We start from the raw sequence: 22,266 nt of genomic DNA, 5'->3' as shown, positions 1-22,266 counted from the left end.
GAAATTCCAACGTTATGGAGTGTACTGACGTTTATTGAGCGGCGCGCTTGCAAGCTGGAGACTATAAGCGCTCAACCTACAGCAACACTCCGCCATCAGTCAGTTCACAACGAAGAGAGCTGTAAGATTTGTCACCTAGGACAACATAATCTTAGAGCATGTAGCCGTATCCAGCAAATGGACCCCAAAGCACGGCGTCAAGCCATTATTCAAGTAGGAGCATGCACAAATTGTTTGTCTACAGCTCATAAGGTTGAAAACTGTGGATCACCGACCACTTGTCGAGTCTGCCAGCACCGGCATCATTCACTGTTACACCAAGGACCGACTAGCAATCCAGTGGCCGGCGCAGTAACCATTGCAGGCTACGACCACGTAGGAGGATATGCTATGCTCGCGACCGCCAAGGTCTCATTACAAGGGCCAAACGGTCAATTACAAACATGTCGCGCTGTAATAGATGGTGGATCACAGGTGAATCTTATCTCAAGGAGAATGGCAGATCTGCTATCTCTTAAAGAAAGGTCACCGATTGAAATATCTGGAATCGGAGGAAAGATATCAACAGCAATTAGATCAACACTAAAGCTCTCATCATGTACATCAGGGTTTGAAAAACTATTAGAGGTATTTATTATGCCCACTGTCATTACAGACCAACAGGGACTGCCGTTAGCAGATCCTGACTTTCGGCAATCAGGACCCATTGACCTAACGTTAGGGGTTGAAGTATCTTCTCGTGTAATTATAGGTGAACGTCTTGAACTAGGACCTAATAAACCTTTAGCACAAGGCACAAGGCTTGGTTATGTAATCACAGGTTATATCAATAAAGAAACCTTATCTGATACGGAAATCAACCCCAACCTAATAGTTAACAGAGATGATTTTGCAGGACCGAACGCTGCTTATAAGCCAACGAAAGATAAAAATTCGATGAATATAGAACCGACTTCTCATCAATTCAAAACCTACAAGAAGGCTGACTTTGGTTCAACATTTCTAAGCTTAACCAAGAAAGATCTTAGTTTTGTTGCAGAGCGTCCACATACCATAGACGTGCCAAATGATCAAGTTCTACGAGGGCACAATTTCAGTCCCCACGGTAATGTCAATTTTATCGTAAAGGGGAGTGTTAAGCAGCATCAAGAAGACGTGAAGGACCTGAATCACAAACATGAACCGCAGTTGAAGGAAAGATCCACCTTGGTCAATGATTTGTTAGGTGCTTCCTATAAAATTCGGTCAAGGGCTGACCGACATCACGACTTAATTGAGGGTACCCCTCAATGGGGGTGAGAATGTTCGTACCCAAAGGTACTCAACATGACCACACCCAACAAATCAAGCAGTAGCCAAGTTGGGAACAGTACCAGGCGCTCAGTAGCACCCACTGCATATGAGAATGGCTGATCAGCATATTATGTCTCACTAATTCACCGTCTCACCGACTCAACGGTACACTGACGCGCCAATGCAGTCTGCACATGTTGCAGTTGTTAGCCGAGCCAACTGCACCATAATCATAATTCACTGACCTACTTTAGATTATAGCTTATTTCACTAATCATTACACTAAGCTTCCGTGTTCCAAATAGTATATAAGCAGGTATCAAATGAAGAATAAATCAGTTATCAACACACCTCTTAACTCCGAGGTTCTACTTCCTACATCTGGGAATAGGGCTCGTAAAACTATCTATCTTAACTAGCAGCTAACCACGTTAGCTCACCCTTAGCGCAGCTCCAGCATCGCCTGTGGTCCGGCATCGCAGTAACCATCGTTACCATTGCCGCGACGCGATCGTCCCGCCATGAAAGCGTCCCCGTGCCAGCGACAAGTGCTCATTACCCCCTTGTCCCGCGGTGTGACCCGGAAGTGTCTACTTCGGTTAGGCACAAACACCGGCGATTGATGAGCTTATAATCACGCTACTGGCCTCCATATAAAAGGATTGTGCTGCCAAGACAATAATTCAATAATTTAAGTTCGAGTGCAATCACGATGGAGCTGCAAAGAATCATTCCGGCCCTGTTTACGCAATCGGAGGACTCCCCAGTTCGCTCGCGGGACGCGACCCTGTACCTGTTGCGCTGCTTATGGGCGTACGCAAACCCCCTTGCAAAATTCTTCGTGGCCTACGTCCTTTGGTCCATTGCCCTGAATTTCTGTTCAACATTTTACCAACCCATAGGATTTCTCACGGGCTACATCAGCCATTTGTCGGAGTTCTCGCCGGGAGAGTTTCTTACTTCGCTCCAGGTGGCGTTTAACGCGTGGTCCTGCTCCACCAAGGTGTTGATTGTGTGGGCACTGGTCAAACGCCTTGACGAGGCTAATGCCATCTTCGACGAGATGGATAAACGTCTCACAGAACCCGGCGAGCGACTACAGGTTCACCGCGCTGTCTCCCTTAGCAACCTGATCTTTTTTTTCATGGCAGTCTACATGGTTTACGCCACGAATACGTTCCTTTCAGCTATCTTTATTGGAAGGCCTCCTTACCAAAATTACTATCCGTTCCTGGACTGGCGATCCAGCAGGTTGTACCTCGCCAGGCAGGCCGGCCTGGAGTACTTCGCCATGGCTGGTGCCTGTTTTCAGGATGTCTGTGTGGGTTGCTACCCCGTTAACTTCGTCCTTGTGCGGAGCGTCTCCGGCGTCTTGGCACAGATCCTTCGGAGAGCACGGAGCAGCGATTCGAGCGACTAGTGGAATGCATACATGACCACAAGGTCATACTGCGGTAAGTGACCTCGAACTTTTTATAATACTAGTTTACAACATAAGAATCATAAAATGCTCCCAAGCTGTTGATAGCAAATTCTCTAAATGTTAAACTTCAACTTTAAATTTAAACTTTTTCCCTGGAAGCGTTTCCGACCCCATAAAGCATTTATATTTTTGATCACGACCACTAGCCTACTACTAGTTGATCTAGCCATGTCAAGCTGTCTGTCTTACCGTTTCTTACTATTTCTGCGTTTATGCTATATCATTCCATGAAATGAACAGGAATGTACATAAACACTGTTTCATGATTTCGATAACACACGGATGTTGACTATGAATTCAGCCTCAATGCATGAATTACTGAAGCACAGCAAAGTTGCAGAAAAATGTTTAGTTTACAGTTCTATAAAAATATAAAAAAATTTGAAATATGCATAACATAAACCAGGCACCGCAGTAATTATAAGTTGTACCAAAAAATCGTTTTCCTATGATCATTTTGTGTAATATTTACTAATCCAAAAATAATCACAGTTTTTATACCCGTTACTCGTAGAGTAAAAGGGTAAATGTACTAGATTCGTCGGAAAGTATGTAACAGGCAAAAGGAAGCGTTTCCGACTCCAAAAGGTATATATATTTTTGATCAGGATCACTAGCCGAGTCAATCTAGCTATGTCCGTCTGTCCCCCTGTCCGTCTGTCTGTCCGTCCGGATGAAAGCTCAGATCTCGGAAACTATAAGAGCTAGGCTATTGAGAGTTGGCGTGCAGATTCCTGAGCTTCTTACGCAGCCCAAGTTTGTTTCAGTAGCGTGCCACGCCCACTCTAACGCCCAAAAACCGCCCAAAGCTGTGACTCCTACAGTTTTCATGCTAAAATAAAAAATTTTTGTTGTTCTCATCAATACCTATCGATTGACCCAAAAAAAGTTTGCCACGCTCACTTTAACGCCAACAAACCGCCCAAACCTGTGACGCCCACAATTTTCATGCTAGATCAAAAATTTTAACTACAATGTGTTGGTCTCGTCAATACCTATCGATTGAGCAAAAAATCGATTTGCAACGCCCACTCTTACGCCCATAACGATTAAATCTGTCTACCGCCGGTAGGTGGCGCATTTCAATCTCGCTTTGCTGCTTGAATAACTCCATTTCCCTTTGGTTCCTTTAGATGAGCAACGGGTATCTGATAGTCGAGGTACCGACTATAGCGTTCTTCCTTGTTTTTATATAAAGTTTTTGCTTTTGAACGACTTTTTGTTTGGTTGAGTACTAGGCTAAGATGTTTTTAACTCAGTTGTTTAAGTATACTTAAATATGGGTTATAATACTGAAATGCATTTGTAAAGTGAAAAAAGACAATGAATTCTATTAAATTTTAAGGTCTGCTTTCTAGTCGTCAATTCAACTAAAAAAATGTTTTAAGCCTAGAAATCCTATGTGAGAAGAGAAACTTATATTTCTGATTATTAGAATTTTCCCTGTATATATATTAAGTCGAATGTATTGTCAACGTAATGAAAGCGATACCTGTCTGGAATATATTGCCACCCAAACTTAAATCCCTTTGCTTGTGAACGGAAGCAGCATGCTCGGCTCTTCTGTGTCGAATCATCATTTATTTATGTACAAGTGTATACTTTTACACTTCTGCGAAGCATTGGGTGTCTAATGCAATTTGATTTTTGGTAGGTCATTTGGATTGTATAAACACTCTTCATTGCTTCAGCATAAAGGAGAGAAGGGTATAGGAATCTATGCGCGGTAGAGTCTTGAGTACTTTGTTACCCTCACGCTAATTCATTTTTCAAGTGTCATTCATAAATTACCTAAGCCGGCGATTGATGAGCTTATAATCACGCTACTGGCCTCCATATAAAAGGATTTTGCTGCCAAGACAATAATTCAATAATTTAAGTTCGAGTGCAATCACGATGGAGCTGGAAAGAATCTTTCCGGCCCTGTTTACGCAATCGGAGGACTCCCCAGTTCGCCCGCGGGACGCGACCCTGTACCTGCTGCGCTGCATCTTCCTGATGGGCGTACGTAAGCCCCCTGCAAAGTTCTTCATGGCCAACGTCCTTTGGTCCATTGCCCTGAATTTCTGTTCCATATTTTACCAACCCATCGGATTTCTCACGGGCTACATCAGCCATTTGTCGGAGTTCTCGCCGGGAGAGTTTCTTACTTCGCTCCAGGTAGCGTTTAACGCGTGGTCCTGCTCCACCAAGGTGTTGATTGTGTGGGCACTGGTCAAACGCTTTGACGAGGCTAATGCCATCCTCGACGAGATGGATAAACGTCTCACAGAGCCCGGGAGCCCGGGAGCCCCAGAGCCCCAGAGCCCCAGAGCGACTACAGGTTCACTGCGCTGTCTCCCGTAGCAACCGGACTATTTTTTTTTACATGGTTTACGCCACGAATACGTTCCTTTCAGCTATCTTTATTGGAAGGCCCCTATACCAAAATTACTATCCGTTCCTGGACTGGCGATCCAGCAGGTTGCACCTCGCCCTGCAGGCCGGCCTGGAGTACTTCGCCATGGCCCAATGCTGTGGCTCCTACAGTTTCGGTGCTAGAATACAAATTTTAACTGCAATGTATTGTTCTCATCAATACCTATCGATTGACCCAAAAAAAAGTTTGCCACGCTCACTTTAACGCCCACAAACCGCCCACAAACTTAAAAAAATCGTAAATATGAACGTGGATATCTCGGAAACTATCAAAGATAGAGAATTGAAATCTCAGATTTAGATTTCGTAGCCTTGTACGCAGCGCACGTTTGTTACGCGAATATGCCACACATAACGCCCACAAACCGCCCAAACCTGTGACGCCCACAGTTTTCATGCTAGATAAAAAATTTTAACTAAAATGTATTGGTCTCGTCAATACCTATCGATTGATCAAAAAAAAAATTGCAACGCCCACTCTAACGCCCATAACGATTAAATCTGTCTACCGCCGGTAGGTGGCGCATTTCAATCTCGCTTTGCTGCTTGAATAACTCCATTTCCCTTTGGTTCCTTTAGCTGAGCAACGGGTATCTGATAGTCGACTATATCGTTCTCCCTTGCTTTTATTTTAATAAATCTAAAAAAGTTATGATTAGTTGGTATGTTTAATTTCCATGAGAAAATGGTGAGAAAATATACTAAGTCGACCATGAGCAACACTTTAAGACTTATTTTAAGCTTAAGGGCGAGATTTTTGCGGTTTCCGGTAATTGTAAAAACTTAAAATTAGTCTTAGCCGTGTTCAACTTAGAAATTTTTCTGACCATTTTCACAGCCATTTATATACAACTCTAACAACAAAGAACGCTATAGTCGTTATAGAACGCTATAGAACGTTAGCCGTTAGTCGGCTAAAGGGACCAACGGGAAATGGAATAATGCAAGCAATAAAGCGAGATTGAAATGCGCCACCTTCGCGCGAACTCAAGTCGCTCAAGTGGGCGTGGCAAACTTTTTTTTTGGTCAATAGATAGGTATTGACGAGACTAATACATATCAGTTAAAATTTTGTATCTAGGATTAAAATTGTGGGCGTTAGAGTGGGCCTAGAATTTTTTTTTGGTCAATCGACAGGTATTGATAAGAACAATAGACATCAGTTAAAATTTTTATTCTAGCATCAAAACCGTAGGAGCCACAGTTTTGGGCGGCTTATGGGCGTTAGAGTGGGCGTGGCACCCTGGTGAAACCTGCGCAAGAATCTCAGGAATCTGCATGCCAAATCCAAACTGTCTAGTTCTGTCCGTATGAACGCTGAGATCTTGGAAACTATAAGAACTAGGCAGATCGACTCGGCTAGTGATCCCGATCAAGAATATATATACTTTATGGGGTCGGAAACGCTTCCTTCTGACAGTTACAAAGCTAAAAGCGACTGGAATCAGGCATGCAGATTCCAGAGATCCCGGCGAAGCGCACGTTTATTTCGTCAGAGTGCCAAAACTGTGGCTCCCAAATGTTGTATGCTAGAATTAAAATATTAACTTAAATTTATTATTCTCATCAACACTTATCGATTGACCAAAAAAAAAGATTTTCACACCTACAAGATGCCCACCGACTTCAAAAAATCGTAAATATGAACGCTCATTACAGATATAGATTCCCTATCCTTGTTTGCAGCGCAAGTTTGTCACGTGAATATGCCGCGCCTTATCTAACGCCCACAATCCGCCCAAGCCAGTGGGGCCCAAAATTTTCATGCTAGAAAAATTATTTTAGCTAAAATGTAATAGTCTCGTCAATATCTATCGATTGACCTAAAAATGTTTGCCAGGCCCACTCTAACGCCCACAATTTTCTTGCTAGATACAAAAGTTACCTATCGATTGACCAAAGAAAAAAGTTTGCCACGCCCACTCTAACGCCCATAACGCTGAAATCGGTCTACCGCCCACAAAACCATATATTTAGATCCCGGGTAGGTGGCGCATTACAATCTCACTTTGCTGCATGCATATCTCCATCTCCCTTTGCTCTCTATAGCTGAGTAACGGGTATCTGATAGTCCAGGAACTCGTTCTTCCTTGTTTTTATCTTGCAGAGGGTATTTTGATTTCAGTCAGAAGTTTGCAACGCAGTGAAGGAGACTTTTCCGACCCCATAAAGTATATATATTCTTGATCAGCATGACTAGACGAGTCTATCTAACCGTGTCCGTCCGTCCGTCTACGCAAGCTAGTCTCTCAGTTTTAAAGCTATTGGGCTGAAACTTTCTTAAAAGTCTTGTTTCTTTTGCAGGTAGTATATAAGTCGGAACCACCCGGATCAAACCACTATATCTTATAGCTCCCATAGGAATAATCGGAAAAAAAAAAATTTTTTAAATTATATCTTTGGTGATTTTTAACACATATCATCTTTGGCTTGGAAATAACATTTTTTAGTTTGTTTTGAATTTCAAATTAAATTTTATCAAAATCGGACGACTATATGACATAGCTGCCATAGGAACGATCGGAAAATTGGTGGGAAAATAATATGAAACAAGTTATAGCTTCGATGTTTTTGAACATAAAACCTCCTACGCGTGGAAATAACATTTTTTAATTTGTTCTGAATTAAGAATTTAATTTGATCAAAATCGGACGACTATATCATTTAGCTGCCATAGGAGCGATCGGAAAATTGGTGGGAAAATTATATAAAACAAATTTTAGCTTCGGTGTTTTTTAACATAAAACCTCCTACGCGTGTAAATAACATTTTTTAATTTGTTCTGAATTAAGAATTTAATTTGATCACAATCGGACGATTATACGATATAGCTGCCATAGGAACGATCGGAATATTGGTGGGAAAATTATATGAAACAAATTAAAGCTTTTGTGTGGTGGGAATATCATTTTTTGTCTTTTTAAATTTAATAATTATAACTGCAAGGGTATACAAACTTCGGCTTGCCGAACTTAACTTCCTTTCTGGTTTCTTACTTTTTATGGCTTACTTTATATGGCTTAAAAGGAATTTAAAAAAATAAATTAATTAAAAAAAAAACAAGGAAGAACGCTATAGTCGAGTACCTCGACTATCAGGTACCCGTTACTCAGCTAAAGACACCATAGGGAAAAGGAGACATGCAAGCAGCAAAGCGAGATTAAAATACGCCACCTACCGGCGGTAGACAGATTTAAGCGTTATGGGCGTTAGAGTGGACGTGGCAAATTTTTTTTGGATCAATCCATAGGTATTGACGAGACCAATACATTTCCGTTAAAATTTTTTATCTAGCATGATAACTGTGGGCGTCACAGGTTTGGGCGGTTTGTGGGCGTTAGAGTGGGCGTGGCAAATTTTTTTTTAATCAGTCGATAGGTATTGACGAGACCAATACATTTCAGTTAAAATTTTGTATCTAGCATGAAAACTGTGGGCGTCACAGGTGCGGGCGGTTTGTTGGCGTTAGAGTGGGCGTGGCAAACTTTTTTTTTGGTCAATCGATAGGTATTGATGAGAACAATACAATTCAGATAAAATTTTTGTTGTAGAATCAAAACTGTAGAAGCCATCGTTTTGGGCGGCTTGTGGGCGTAAGAGTGGGCGTGGCACATTGCTGAAAGAACCTCAGGAATCTGCACGCCAAATCTCAATAGCCTAGCTCTTATAGTTACCGTGATCTCAGCGTTCATCCGGACAGACGGACAGACGGACATGGCTAGTGATCCTGATCAAGAATATATATACTTTATGGGGTCGGAAACGCTTCCTTCTGCCTGTTACATACTTTCCGACGAATCTAGTATACCCTTTTACTCTACGAGTAACGGGTATAAAAAACGATACAGTCGATGGCCTAGATTATTAGATACTCGTTACTCAGTTACAGAGGCACCTAGCGTTAATTAGCACCACCAAGCCTCTAACTCCAACTGGACCATAGCGCCCCTAGCGGCTTCGTGGCGTGTTTGTAAAAACAACTGATTTGCTGCATGTGGTGTGCCATATCGATTGAATTTGCAAATTATTGATTTTTATTTCGTTATAACTATATAATTGATTGTCTTTATAATTAATTGTTTGTTTCAGCAGGGTGCCACGCCCTCTCGAACTCCGAAAGTCGACCATTACACTAAAACGCATCTACCAAACAAATTTTTAAATAATAGTTTATTCTTAGTATCAAAACCTATCTACATGCCAAAAAATATTGATATCAGACAAGTCATTAACAAGTTATAACTAAATACGACTCAGTGTTTTGCAGTTCAATCGAGATTGCACACCACATGCAGCAAATACACTGGTCGGCATAAGTATTTTGTCGAAACGAAAGTTAAATATACTTATAATTTGAACTTACTTCTTGTTACGTATGCCCTCCACATAGGAAGATTCACATAGAGAAACAACGACAAATCTTTAGCCAGGGGGAGGGGTGCATGTGACTAACCAGACTATTACTGGTAAAGGCAGAAGAAAAAGCAATTCGGCAATTCTCGGGTGTCGCGTGGCCAGAACAACGGCCACTATCGACCTATTGGTAACTATACTCCGGTAGCTGGCAAAGGGCAGCCGGCCGTTGACTCCCAAGATAGCAGATATCAAGAAACAGTAATTCTAGGTGGGAACACCTAGTTTATCCGATCCATACCAGCAGCCAAGTAAAAGCTCTAGGGTGGTATAAAAGACCTTAGACAAATAGAGAAAAGGAGAGAATCCATTTGGGTGTCTTGCTGACGGAAGCCGGCAGCTTCGAGGGAAGGCGACTTTCCCTGGGGCAGTCGTCCATGGAGTCTTCTGCCACCAGGACCAGCCACCATATCCAATAGTCCTTGAGGAGAACACAATTGCAGCTCGAAATAATCTTGTGTCGAACCAGCGCCGCTATTGTCATCAAAGAACGTGGAGAAGATCAACAATAGGGACGACATCCGACATACTACGATGTTTGTGGACGCAGTATCCGTGATCTCCATGCTCCTGAAATTTGTTCAGCTGTAGGAACCATCCGTTCAGAGCGTAGCGACCAATAGCATACGTCGGAGAAAGTAGTGATGCAATATAAATGTGTTAATCGAGCCAACCAAAGCTAAAGTGAACTCATGCATAACCAAGGACCAATATCCTCAAATAATACAATTGGATAACAAGTGAAAATCAAGCATTCAAACATGCATTGAAATATATTTAAACCAACCGAATCAATAGACAAAGTGCGAATCATGATAAACAATTAGAGAGGACGAATCTCTCCACCGTTGAAGAAATCGCATATATATTTTGTGTTTAAGTGAATTGGTATACTTAAGAACAGCCGTGTTTTGGTGCACGTATATCTATATATATATATCCAATATAATATTTTCCCAAAGCCCAGGATCGGGGCGTCGAGATCTCATCGCCCAGGATTTAAAGAGGGGGTAAGTTTGTTTCTTATAAACTTACATATATAAATATTCGTGCAGTATCCTACAGTTTTATAGACTACTATAAACTTTTTCAGCGTCGAGTATCAGCCTTGTAGTTATATGATAATTGCAAGAGCCCTCTGAGCAACGTTTGTAGTCGTGAATACTCAGTATTATGCTGATGTGTGCACCTTCATAGGTGATAAATTCGATACTCTCCGCTAATACAATAATTGTCAATTAATTTAAACCCTATATGAATTAGTCAATATTATATTACTCAATCCCTGCACACGTCGACATAAATATTATTTAATAAATTTATAATGTGAAAAAGAATTCGAAACCATGATGTACTAGGGCTTCATTAAGGTCAAGAACAATGACATAACTTTCGACGGAAACCTTGACAATAGGGGATCGTATTGCGCGGCCCGCGACGATCCATTGGCACACGAATTTGTGAAGGGGAGGGAATATGGCCAACACACAGCCCGGTCGTATTGCGATCAAGCGACAGCTAAGCTTGTTGGGCAGTGTGGACTGATGACTGACGAACTTGATGACTAATATTATTTTCCAGGCACTTTCAATATTTATTCTCGTTATGTTGGAGAGGAGAGAGGCTTACCAAGATTCCACGACCCGAATACGACGTAGCTTATGCCGGCAAATGGTGCCAGAATATCGGACGCCTCTCTTTCGGCCCAAGTCCCTGTCAGGACTCGGGCACTAATATGCCCACGTAACAAAACTTTGGCATCAATGGAAAGGTAATTTAAATGTGGTTTGAATGCGGCAATACATTTCTTAAGGGGGTATTATAGTCTAGAAATTTGAAAAAATCGAAAATTTGTTTTTTCATAATTCGATAGTTTAGATATTTAAAAATATCTCCCTAAACGGATTATTCAAAATTCAAATTATTTTTAAAATTATGGTTGATTAAGAGAATGTAAGTTATACGTGCTATTCTATCAGTTACACTGCCTGAAATTTAACGTAAAACTTTAAACGCGTTTTTCTCCAAACTACTTTTTCTGATACGGTAGCCATAATATTTCAAGTTCTAATCAGCCGATTTACTTAAAATTTGGCATGAATATTCTTTCAATATCTCTCTATCGCATGAACCAACAAAAAATTGGAATTTAAAATTTGGAATATTTTTAAAAAATTCGATAAAATTACAAAATTAGTAAAAAAAATCGACTTTTTTTTGAGTGGCCGCCATTTTATGAAAAAAATTTTTTTTTTAGTTTGGCTGGTTCATGACATAGCGACATTCGTACTGACTAAAAATCTTTTTTTTTTTTTTTTTTCAAATGACCACAAGGGTAGAAATCATGGCGACGAGGACACGGCCTTTTTTTTCCCCCTCTACTTCAAGGACGCATAACTCGATGAAAAAAAAAATATTTTTTTTTTAAATTTTATTTTATGTACTCTTCTAAGTTAAATAAACAAATGATAAAAAACCCGACAGTAAAAATATCAATTGTTTAGTTTTAATTAATTGTTAAAAAAGGCTCGAAACTAGAGCCTCTAGACTAGAATACCCCCTTAACCCATTCAGTACTTATTGAAAATTAGGAATTTGTGTAAAAATATATTTATACCCGTTACTCGTAGAGTAAAAGGGTATACTAGTTTCGTCGGAAAGTATGTAACAGGCAGAAGAAAGCGTTTCCGACCCCATAAAGTATATATCACTGTGGACGGCAGTACATTGAATTGAAAATCTGCCATTATGGTCCGATCGTTACGAGAGATACACCAAATCGAAAGGTATCGCAAAAACTAAGAAGATTGCATACCCAGACATTCGAAATATATATTAGTTTGGAGAAAAAGCGGTGAAACTGTAAAAGTAAAAATTTCGAAAATTGGAGCTGCTGGATACGGTGGGGATAAAAGCCCCCGGCTGTTTAGCTAGTTTTATTCTTACTGAGAATACGCGTCGAATGACACTTCATTTCTTGAAGACCGATGTCCCGTTTAAAGAAATTCAAACAAGATTTTCTTCTTTCCAAAATGAATATGTTTGTATGCATCCCATCTTAATTTTAGGGTTTTGGAAACGCTATGGGTGTATAAAGTAGCTTGAAATAGAAAACGTTTGTTCTACGACTTTTGGAAAAACCCGCTAGTTTAGCGGAAAAAAAGACAGATTTAAAATGCTTATAGTATCTAAACAACTAATGACGACCAACTAAGTACAGAAACGTGCTATATATCTCTGAAAAGATATTTTAATTTGCTAAATACTCTTTATGTAGTAAATTTGTCAGAATATATATGGATTTAGAGTTATGACAAAAAGTTATTTTTTTAATCCCACTTTTTGACTATTTTCTCAAAATTGAGTAAAACGATTTCTTTTTAAATTTCAAATCATATAGCCCTTGAAATTTCTCAGTAGTAGGGAAACGCGGATTCTGGGACAATTGGCATATTAATGGCCCCCGCCCCCTTACTAATTAGCATATTAATGACCCCCGCCTCTCACTAATTAACATATTAATGGCCCCCGCCTCTTCATTAATGTATGCGGGTTCTGGGACAATTAGCATAATCCATAAATTATCTGATTTTAAGGGGTTTAGATGTCATAAAAATGTCACGATCATATCCATAAAGAGTACACTAAAGAGCCCCCCAACCCCACACCACCATGTAACAATACTGATCACGTGACCTTTTTGCCTCATTATCAGCAATTAATATTCAGCAGGTGTTGCTGTACACGGGAGAAAGGTCGCACACTTCCCCACATCCCCATGTGACAATATTGATCATGTATCCTTTTCCTTGTTATCAGCAATTAATATTCAGCAGGTGTTGCTGTGCACGTGAGAAAGGTCGCAAACCCAAAACATCTAAAGCTGGTTGCCTTAGAGGGACATGTCCGATCAAAAGAACCCCAATAAAAAAAATCCCACAAATTAATGGTTCTCAGATGTCAAATATTTTCAAACAGACATTTTTTTTTTCGCCCCAGAATGTTTAATTGGCAAATTTTTTCAAGATCTCTCCTTTCTACAAACGGGTCATAAACATATCATAAATGGGATTCAAGCAAGAGCTACCCGAACATGCGTACCTGTCTATTACCTGACCGGAATAAAAGGGACACATGCACAAGTCTGAAGGCGCACGCCCATTGACAAAATCATGAGCATCACGCCAACGACCTCACGGCTGAGTGCTAGCTCTAATACGTTCCCATAATAGGGGTTGAAATCACGACCGCGCAACAACTCGCAAGTAGCCGACATATCTCAGTCAGGGAAATATTTTTTATTACTTGTAATTTTAACTCGAAATAAAATGTTAGAAGTTTATTTTGTACCATAATAATACATTTATTTATTTATTTTGGTATTGCGAACATTTTTGTTATATATAGAAATAAATTTTCTGCTTTGATTCCGGCGATTTGCATAGAAGAAGCAGGCGCACGTTTCCGACGTCATTTCTGGATTACAAAATGTAAATTGTTCACCATAATTCGTATTTTTTAGGTCATGTCCACCTCGATTCATGAACATAGTTTTTGTATTTAGAAGGTATTAAAAATGCTGACCAATTATCTCTCCTTTAAATTGTTCAATAAATTGGTCAATTTCCTCATGAAACTTAATTTGGTTAATTTTGTTATCTTGCACATCTTTACACATCTAGTCTCAACTTAAAAATAATGTATAAAAATTATTTTATTGTTTTGAAGCTACTTTTAAAAAATGTCAAAATAATGTATGCATTGTTAAGAGCACAAACCCCAGCCAGAGTATCAGCCTTGTAGTTATATGATAATTGCAAGAGCCCTCTGAGCGACGTTTGTAGTCGTTGTTGGGGCGGTGCGGCTTGATCGTTGAAATAATTGAAGCCCCAAGATCGAGTGGTACGCATAAAAATACGCGGGTACTTTTGGGTTTTTACGCGACGTGCGTAGGTGTTTATTAGTACACTTTGAAACATGAACTGCTTAAGCCTAACTTAACTTAAGCGCTCCAGAGCAGAGCGGCGACTTAAGGGAGAGATGGAGAGGGAGAGCGGACGGCAGTGCGAGCGCGCGAGATATAGAAATCTGGATAAAACTGCCGCTCGACACTGTCTCCTGAAATTAAACGCGCTTTTGGCGTGAACATTCTCCCCCCCCTTGCGAGGACACCCGTAGCAAGAGCCTCAGGATAGTAGGCTCAGGAATATGTTGGAAGTGTAGATCGGTCGTCCGTATGTAGGAGAGTGTGGTGGGCCTTTCCACACTTGTGGCAGTGATGACCACTGCGGCAGGAGTCCTTGGAATGATTGTGAGCCAAGCAATTGGAGCAGGACTTCTGGATATGTACTTCCTGGAGCCGATTCTGAGGGCTTAGCCGTAGAAAGTGGTGGCACTTCCGTAGAGGATGGATCTTTTGGCAGACTCGGCATTGGTAGGATTTAATACCTCGAGTACGTCTGCCATCCAAGGCGGGGTATGGAACCCATTATTCGGATGGAGTATTCTTAGGAGGAACTTTTTGTACGGAAACTTGCGTTGAATAGGACGAAATGATGTGTGGAACTGAGGCGGATACTGGCCTTGGAGGGTCGGATGGAATCGTCGGAGTAGTAGGACCGCTGTTTCGATGCAGCAATGTGTGATGCCGATCTTGGCAAGTGAGACAGTTGTGAGCGCTTGTGCAATCCCGGAATTGATGGCTACTTGCAAAGCAATTGGAGCACAACTGCTTCCTTTGGATATAGGCTAAGCGATCTTCTACCGTCATCTGTAGGAAGCGTGGACATATACGCACGGGGTGGTTCTTCTTCGAACACAGATCGCAGCCTTTGGTTATCGGAACTAACCTTGTGTTGAAGGAATTTATTTTTGGAAATTCTGCCTCTCGATTTGTGCCTTTGGACTGGACGTGGTGGAAATTGGCAGATCGGAAGCTATCGACGGCCTCAAGAGTTAGATGGCGCTCCGTCAAATATGCATCAAGCTCAAGCCACGTAGGAATTTCGGCTTTATTTTGGATGGATTGCTCCCATAATGAGAGAGTGAGCTTTGGTAGTTTTGTCGAGCAGATATAAACCAGGATAGGGTCCCAATTCTCAATATTAACACCGGAAAATTTTAAGGAAGTTAAGCAACCTTGAAAAGTGCGTTGAAGTTCCTTTAAGGCTGCTCCCGACTCCTGTGCTATGGATTGCACATTGAAAAGTGTTTTCAGGTGACTGTTCACCTGCAATCGCTTATTTTCGAAACGCTCAGTTAGGTTATTCCAGGCTGAGCGAAAGCCATCATTGGTGAGTGGGGATCTTGAAACTATGGAATGAGCTTCGCCACTTGTTTTTGAATTTAAGTGGAATAATTTTTCAACGGGCGTTAGACTCGGATTGTCTATGTATATTGCCGTGAAAAGGTCCCGGAAAGTCGGCCAGCGAAGATAATCGCCAGAGAAAACCTCTGTGTCGATAGGAGGGAGCCGACAGCCATAAGACGTCGAATTTTGGGACGGAGTTACTGGAGCTTGAGGTATTTGGGAGGAGCCCTTTTGGATTTGTTCCATCAGCTGCGCGGCAAATATTTCGTAAGTGGAGTACGTTTGGTAATACTTGGACTTTAGTATGGATTTTGTGTCTGCGGCGCTCTCGCCTGCGGCTATAATGCAGTCGGAGCATATGTCGTATGCTGCCTTTACCGTTTGCCACAAGGAATTGAGATGATCGCGACGGATTTTATAGGCGGATAACGTTGGTGTAGGAGCACCTGGAGCGTTCACAGTGGCCTCAAAGTGGATCAGACAGTCAGCTGTGGCCATAAATCGGGTTAAAGCGGATTTTACTGATGTTGCCATGACGTTAAATAATTTAGAATTTTAATTCTGATGTAAGGAAACGGATTGGAATCAAATTGGAATTTAGGAACCAATTAAGATTGTAAATATATACGGTCACACTGTCGGATAGGCAATAAATATTTAATATATCGGATGGTCGGACTTATGCAAGGAATTAAGGACTTTAATATTGTTTGTTTGAAAGGAACACTTTTTTGTGAGCTCTTGACCCACTGTGCACTGGCGATATACGTATGTATGTACACTGTACATATGTACATATGTGGGGTGCGAATAGCGGAATAACGTTGCGGGAATTGGAAAGACTTCGCTTATGTTTGTATGTCGGTGCGTTTGTTTGTCACCTGCAGAACTAAATTGCAAACGATTTGCTGGAGTAAATTTGTGGATATTGTCACTTTGTTTTTAATTTTAGAAATAGTTTAGCCGTATTTGTAGGTCGAGAAAAGTAGTTGGAGTGGACTGTATTAGATTGTTTTTGTAAATATACACATGCAGCTGGAACACAGTAAAAAATAAAGAGTGCAAATCTTAAGGGAAAATTTTATGACCGGGAATTTTTTACTGCGGCTGAGTTATATTTTACACATGATTGGAATTGAAAATATATTTGACAAATATTTTCGTTGAATAGTAGCACTGAAATATTTACTGGAATTGTTTCAAGTGTGCAACTGTGGGCAAAGGAAACTGGAATATTGTCGGGCACAAGTAACGGAATTGAAATACATATATTAAATGCCGTTGCGTCGGATTAATCTCTTTTGGATTTAGACAATATATCATACAGAAAGTTAGTCGAAATAGGGTTCGAAAAACTGGCTGTATGACCGGCAATTATAGTAAGCGGAACTTATCTGGAGTGTTTCAAGCCTGCTGGGACAAATCAAAGGAAACTCCAGGAGAGGAAAGTCCAAAGATTTTGAAATCCGGCTCGAACTGGACCAAACTGTTGGGGCGGTGCGGCTTGATCGTTGAAATAATTGAAGCCCCAAGATCGAGTGGTACGCATAAAAATACGCGGGTACTTTTTTTTTAGTACACTTTGAAACATGAACTGCTTAAGCCTAACTTAACTTAAGCGCTCCAGAGCAGAGCGGAGACTTAGGGGAGAGATGGAGAGGGAGAGCGGACGGCAGTGCGAGCGCGCGAGATATAGAAATCTGGATAAAACTGCCGCTCGACACTGTCTCCTCGCGTGAACAGTCGTGAATAGTCAGTATTTTGCTGATGTGTGCACCTTCATAGGTGATAAATTCGATACTCTCCGCTAATACAATAATTGTCAATTAATTTAATCCCTATATGAATTAGTCAATATTATATTACTCAATCCCGGCACACGTCGACATAAATATTATTTAATAAATTTATAATGTGAAAAAGAATTCAAAACCATGATGTACTAGGGCTTCATTAAGGTCAAGAACAATGACATAACTTTCGACGGAAACCTTGACAATAGGTGATCGTATTGCGCGGCCCGCGACGATCCATTGGCACACGAATGTATGAAGGGGAGGGAATATGGCCAACACACAGCCCGGTCGTATTGCGACTGACGAACTTGATGACTAATATTATTTTCCAGGCACTTTCAATATTTATTCTCGTTATGTTGGAGAGGAGAGAGGCTTACCAAGAGCCCACGACCCGAATACGACGTAGCTTATGCCGGCAAATGGTGCCAGAATATCGGACGCCTCTCCCTCGGCCCAAGTCCCTGTCAGGACTCGGGCACCAATGCATCAATGGAAAGGTAATTTAAATGTGGTTTGAATGCGGCAATACATTTCTTAACCCATTCAGTACTTATTGAAAATGAGGAATTTGTGTAAAAATATATTTATACCCGTTACTCGTAGAGTAAAAGGGTATACTAGATTCGTCGGAAAGTATGTAACAGGCAGAAGGAAGCGTTTCCGACCCCATAAAGTATATATCACTGTGGACGGCAGTACATTGAATTGAAAATCTGCCATTATGGTCCGATCGTTACGAGTGATACACCAAATCGAAAGGTATCGCAAAAACTAAGAAGATTGCATACCCAGACATTCTAAATATATATTAGTTTGGAGAAAAAGCGGTGAAACTGTAAAAGTAAAAATTTCGAAAATTGGAGCTGCTGGATACGGTGGGGATAAAAGCCCCCGGCTGTTTAGCTAGTTTTATTCTTACTGAGAATACGCGTCGAATGACACCTCATTTCTTGAAGTCCGATGTCCCGTTTAAAGAAATTCAAACAAGATTTTCTTCTTTCCAAAATGAATATGTTTGTATGCATCCCATCTTAGTTTTAGGGTTTTAGAAACGCTATGGGTGTATAAAGTAGCTTGAAATAGAAAACGTTTGTTCTACGACTTTTGGAAAAACCCGCTAGTTTAGCGGAAAAAAAGACAGATTTAAAATGCTTATAGTATCTAAACAACTAATGACGACCAACTAAGTACAGAAACGTGCTATATATCTCTGAAAAGATATTTTAATTTGCTAAATACTCTTTATATAGTAAATTTGTCAGAATATATATGGATTTAGAGTTATGACAACAAGTTATTTTTTTAATCCCACTTTTTGACTATTTTCTTAAAATTGAGTAAAACGATTTCTTTTTAAATTTCAAATCATATAGCCCTTGAAATTTCTCCGTATATTGGCACATTAATAGCCCCCGCCCCCTTACTAATTAGCATATTAATGACCCCCGCCTCTCACTAATTAACATATTAATGGCCCCCGCCTCTTCATTAATGTATGCGGGTTCTGGGACAATTAGCATAATCCATAAATTATCTGATTTTAAGGGGTTTAGATGTCATAAAAATGTCACGATCATATCAATAAAGAGTATACTAAATAGCCCCCCAACCCCACACCACCATGTGACAACACTGATCACGTGACCTTTTTGCCTCATTATCAGCAACTAATATTCAGCAGGTGTTGCTGTACACGGGAGAAAGGTCGCACACTTCCCCACATCCCCATGTGACAATATTGATCATGTATCCTTTTCCTTATTATCAGCAATTAATATTCAGCAGGTGTTGCTGTGCACGTGAGAAAGGTCGCAAACCCAAAACATCTAAAGCTGGTTGCCTTAGAGGGACATGTCCGATCAAAAAAACCCCAATAAAATAAATCCCACAATTTAATGATTCTCAGATGTCAAATATTTTCAAACAGACATTTTTTTTCGCCCCAGAATGTTTAATTGGTAAATTTTTTCAAGATCTCTCCTTTCTACAAACGGGTCATAAACATATCATAAATGGGATTCAAGCAAGAGCTACCCGAACATGCGTACCTGTCTATTACCTGACCGGAATAAAAGGGACACATGCACAAGTCTGAAGGCGCACGCCCATTGACAAAATCATGAGCATCACGCCAACGACCTCACGGCTGAGTGCTAGCTCTAATACGTTCCCATAATAGGGGTTGAAATCACGACCGCGCAACAACTCGCAAGTAGCCGACATATCTCAGTCAGGGAAATATTTTTTATTACCTGTAATTTTAACTCGAAATAAAATGTTAGAAGTATATTTTGTACCATAATAATACATTTATTCATTTATTTTGGTATTGCGAACATTTTTGTTATATATAGAAATAAATTTTCTGCTTTGATTCCGGCGATTTGCATAGAAGAAGCAGGCGCGCGTTTCCGACGTAATTTCGTAGTTTTGAGGTCACGTCCACCTCGATTCATGAACATAGTTTTTGTATTTAGAAGGTATTGAAAATGCTGACCAATTATCTCTCCTTTAAATTGTTCAATAAATTGGTCAATTTCCTCATGAAACTTAATTTGGTTAATTTTGTTATCTTGCACATCTTTACACATCTAGTCTCAACTTAAAAATAATGTATAAAAATTTTTCTATTGTTTTGAAGCTACTTTTAAAAAATGTCAAAATAATGTATGCATTGTTAAGAGCACAAACCCCAGCCCTTAAGGTGTGTTTCACAATAGGGAAACCGGTTTCCTTTAAACCTGTTTAATGACGGACAGCCCATTTCCTCGACATTAATGAGCTGACGACTCCCAAACGTCTATAGAAATCGTTTCTTTTCCACACCTTTACAAATAGTTTGTTGTCCGCTTCTAATTGTCCTTAGATACTTTCGAGTTTGTGGAAAACTATTTTCTCCATCCTTCCAAAAAATTTTGTGATGTGTATTGGTTAACCAAATTGCAGTCTTTCAAGATTTTGCATTTAGCAAAGTAAAATCATATGGTGATTCTATTAAAAAACTATTATTCAAGTTAGGATCTTTTTCGAATACAATTCCAATTTCCTTTAGAATAAAATTATTATTATTATCAAAGAAACCTTGAACGTCAATCGAAACAGTATCTTTCAAAATTTTTCTAATGTTAAACAACTCGTTGTATTAGTCCGTTCAGTGGGTTATATTCAACTAAACGGTCTTGTATGAGGAGACTGTAAGCTTGGGTATTTCCATGACTTGGTGTCTTTAGTTCTATTGAAATTCTCACATCAATAGGACCAATTTACCAAATTTACTTTCATGGATCACATAAATTACATAATTCCAAAGGCATATGCTATGTATGGTTTTGTAAAACGAAATTCCACGCAATTTAAAGATCCGTACACGAATGTAAGCCTATTTTCTTCGTTCATTAGGTCCAGATTGGAATATGCTTCGTTTGTCTGGAGTCCGACTGGAACTACACACATCAATCGTATTAAGAGTGTGCAAAAAAAGTCCTATATTTTGCCCTTCTTTCTCTCAACTTTAATGACCCGGTTCCCTCTTACTCTGCGAAATGTCGTCTTGTGCACCTTTCTTCCCTACAAGATCGTAGAACAACTAGCGCACTAGTTTTTATTTGTGACCTGCTGTCCTCCAAAATAGACTGCCCTGCATTGCTGAGTAGCATAGGCTTTTCCGTACCTGGTAGGTCTTTAAGGTCATTTGAACCTATTTTTTATTCCGGCATATAGAGCTAACTATGCTTTTAATGAGGCTCCGTGTAGAGCCTTCTTCTACTGGAACAAACTTCCATCTCACATGCGGCTGGACCCATGCTCCCCTAGGGAATTAATTAAGAAAACCTTTTACAATTACCTTTCGTCCCTAAGTATTTAGTTTAGTAATAGACAAGTAGTCAGTTAAGGTACCAACTGTTGGCGAAATAAATAAATAAATAAATACATTTTTAGTGATTCATTTTGATATGAAAGATCAACCACAATAATAGGAGTCTTCCATTTAAATTCATTTGGGACCAAAAATGGTTGTGATTCACGATTATAGTAACTAGATTGAAATCTTGTATACATTTCATATAGGTGAGCATACTAATTCTTACTAAAATCAACATTCAGATTATTATGGATATGACTCAGAATTCAAGTGAACTCTCAAGTTTGATAAGTTATTTGTGATAAGTTCTCCATTTAGTGTAAATCCAATTATGGCAAATCTTGGTTTTTCGCGGTTAGCCGACAATTTCAATTTCAATTGGGGTAAACATATAAATCCCAACTCTGGAATGCGATTGGTAGGTTTACACAACTTTTAATAATATCGTACATCTTAATTTTTGTAAAATCGCTCAGAGTTATATGGAGAATTTTCCAGATTTTATTCGTAATTTCCAGTTTAAAAGTTTGTTCATTTCTGGTTTGTTCAAGATTCACCAAGATTCTTAGTTAGCATCAACACTAGTTCGTGTCTGCAATTTAACAAAACTTTTTTATAATCCTCAGCCCATCCCAACAAATTTGTGAATGGTACAGACAAATTTTAAGTGGGGATCCCGTAGAAATTT

General features: G+C 40.0%; 1 protein-coding gene across 2 annotated transcripts in view; it reads left to right on the top strand.

Annotated features, from left to right (window-relative positions):
• Or42a (Odorant receptor 42a) overlaps window positions 1-22,266 on the top strand; it is a 260,948-nt gene that overhangs the window by 12,943 nt on the left and 225,739 nt on the right. Inside the window, exon 1 of one of the 2 annotated variants that reach the window (XM_070998162.1) lies at window positions 1,966-2,747. The exons of the other annotated variant lie outside the window; for it this stretch is intronic. Within the exon in view, the coding sequence (XP_070854263.1) occupies window positions 2,006-2,713 (708 nt within the window). The 5' untranslated portion in view covers window positions 1,966-2,005 and the 3' untranslated portion in view covers window positions 2,714-2,747. Of the gene's footprint in view, window positions 1-1,965; window positions 2,748-22,266 lie in introns of those variants that run through there. 2 annotated transcript variants of the gene reach the window in all.

This window comes from Drosophila suzukii, assembly GCF_043229965.1.
Source record: "Drosophila suzukii chromosome 2 unlocalized genomic scaffold, CBGP_Dsuzu_IsoJpt1.0 scf_2c, whole genome shotgun sequence".
In the NCBI taxonomy this organism is placed as follows: Eukaryota; Metazoa; Arthropoda; class Insecta; order Diptera; family Drosophilidae; genus Drosophila; species Drosophila suzukii.
This window is presented reverse-complemented; position numbering and strand designations above follow the sequence as displayed.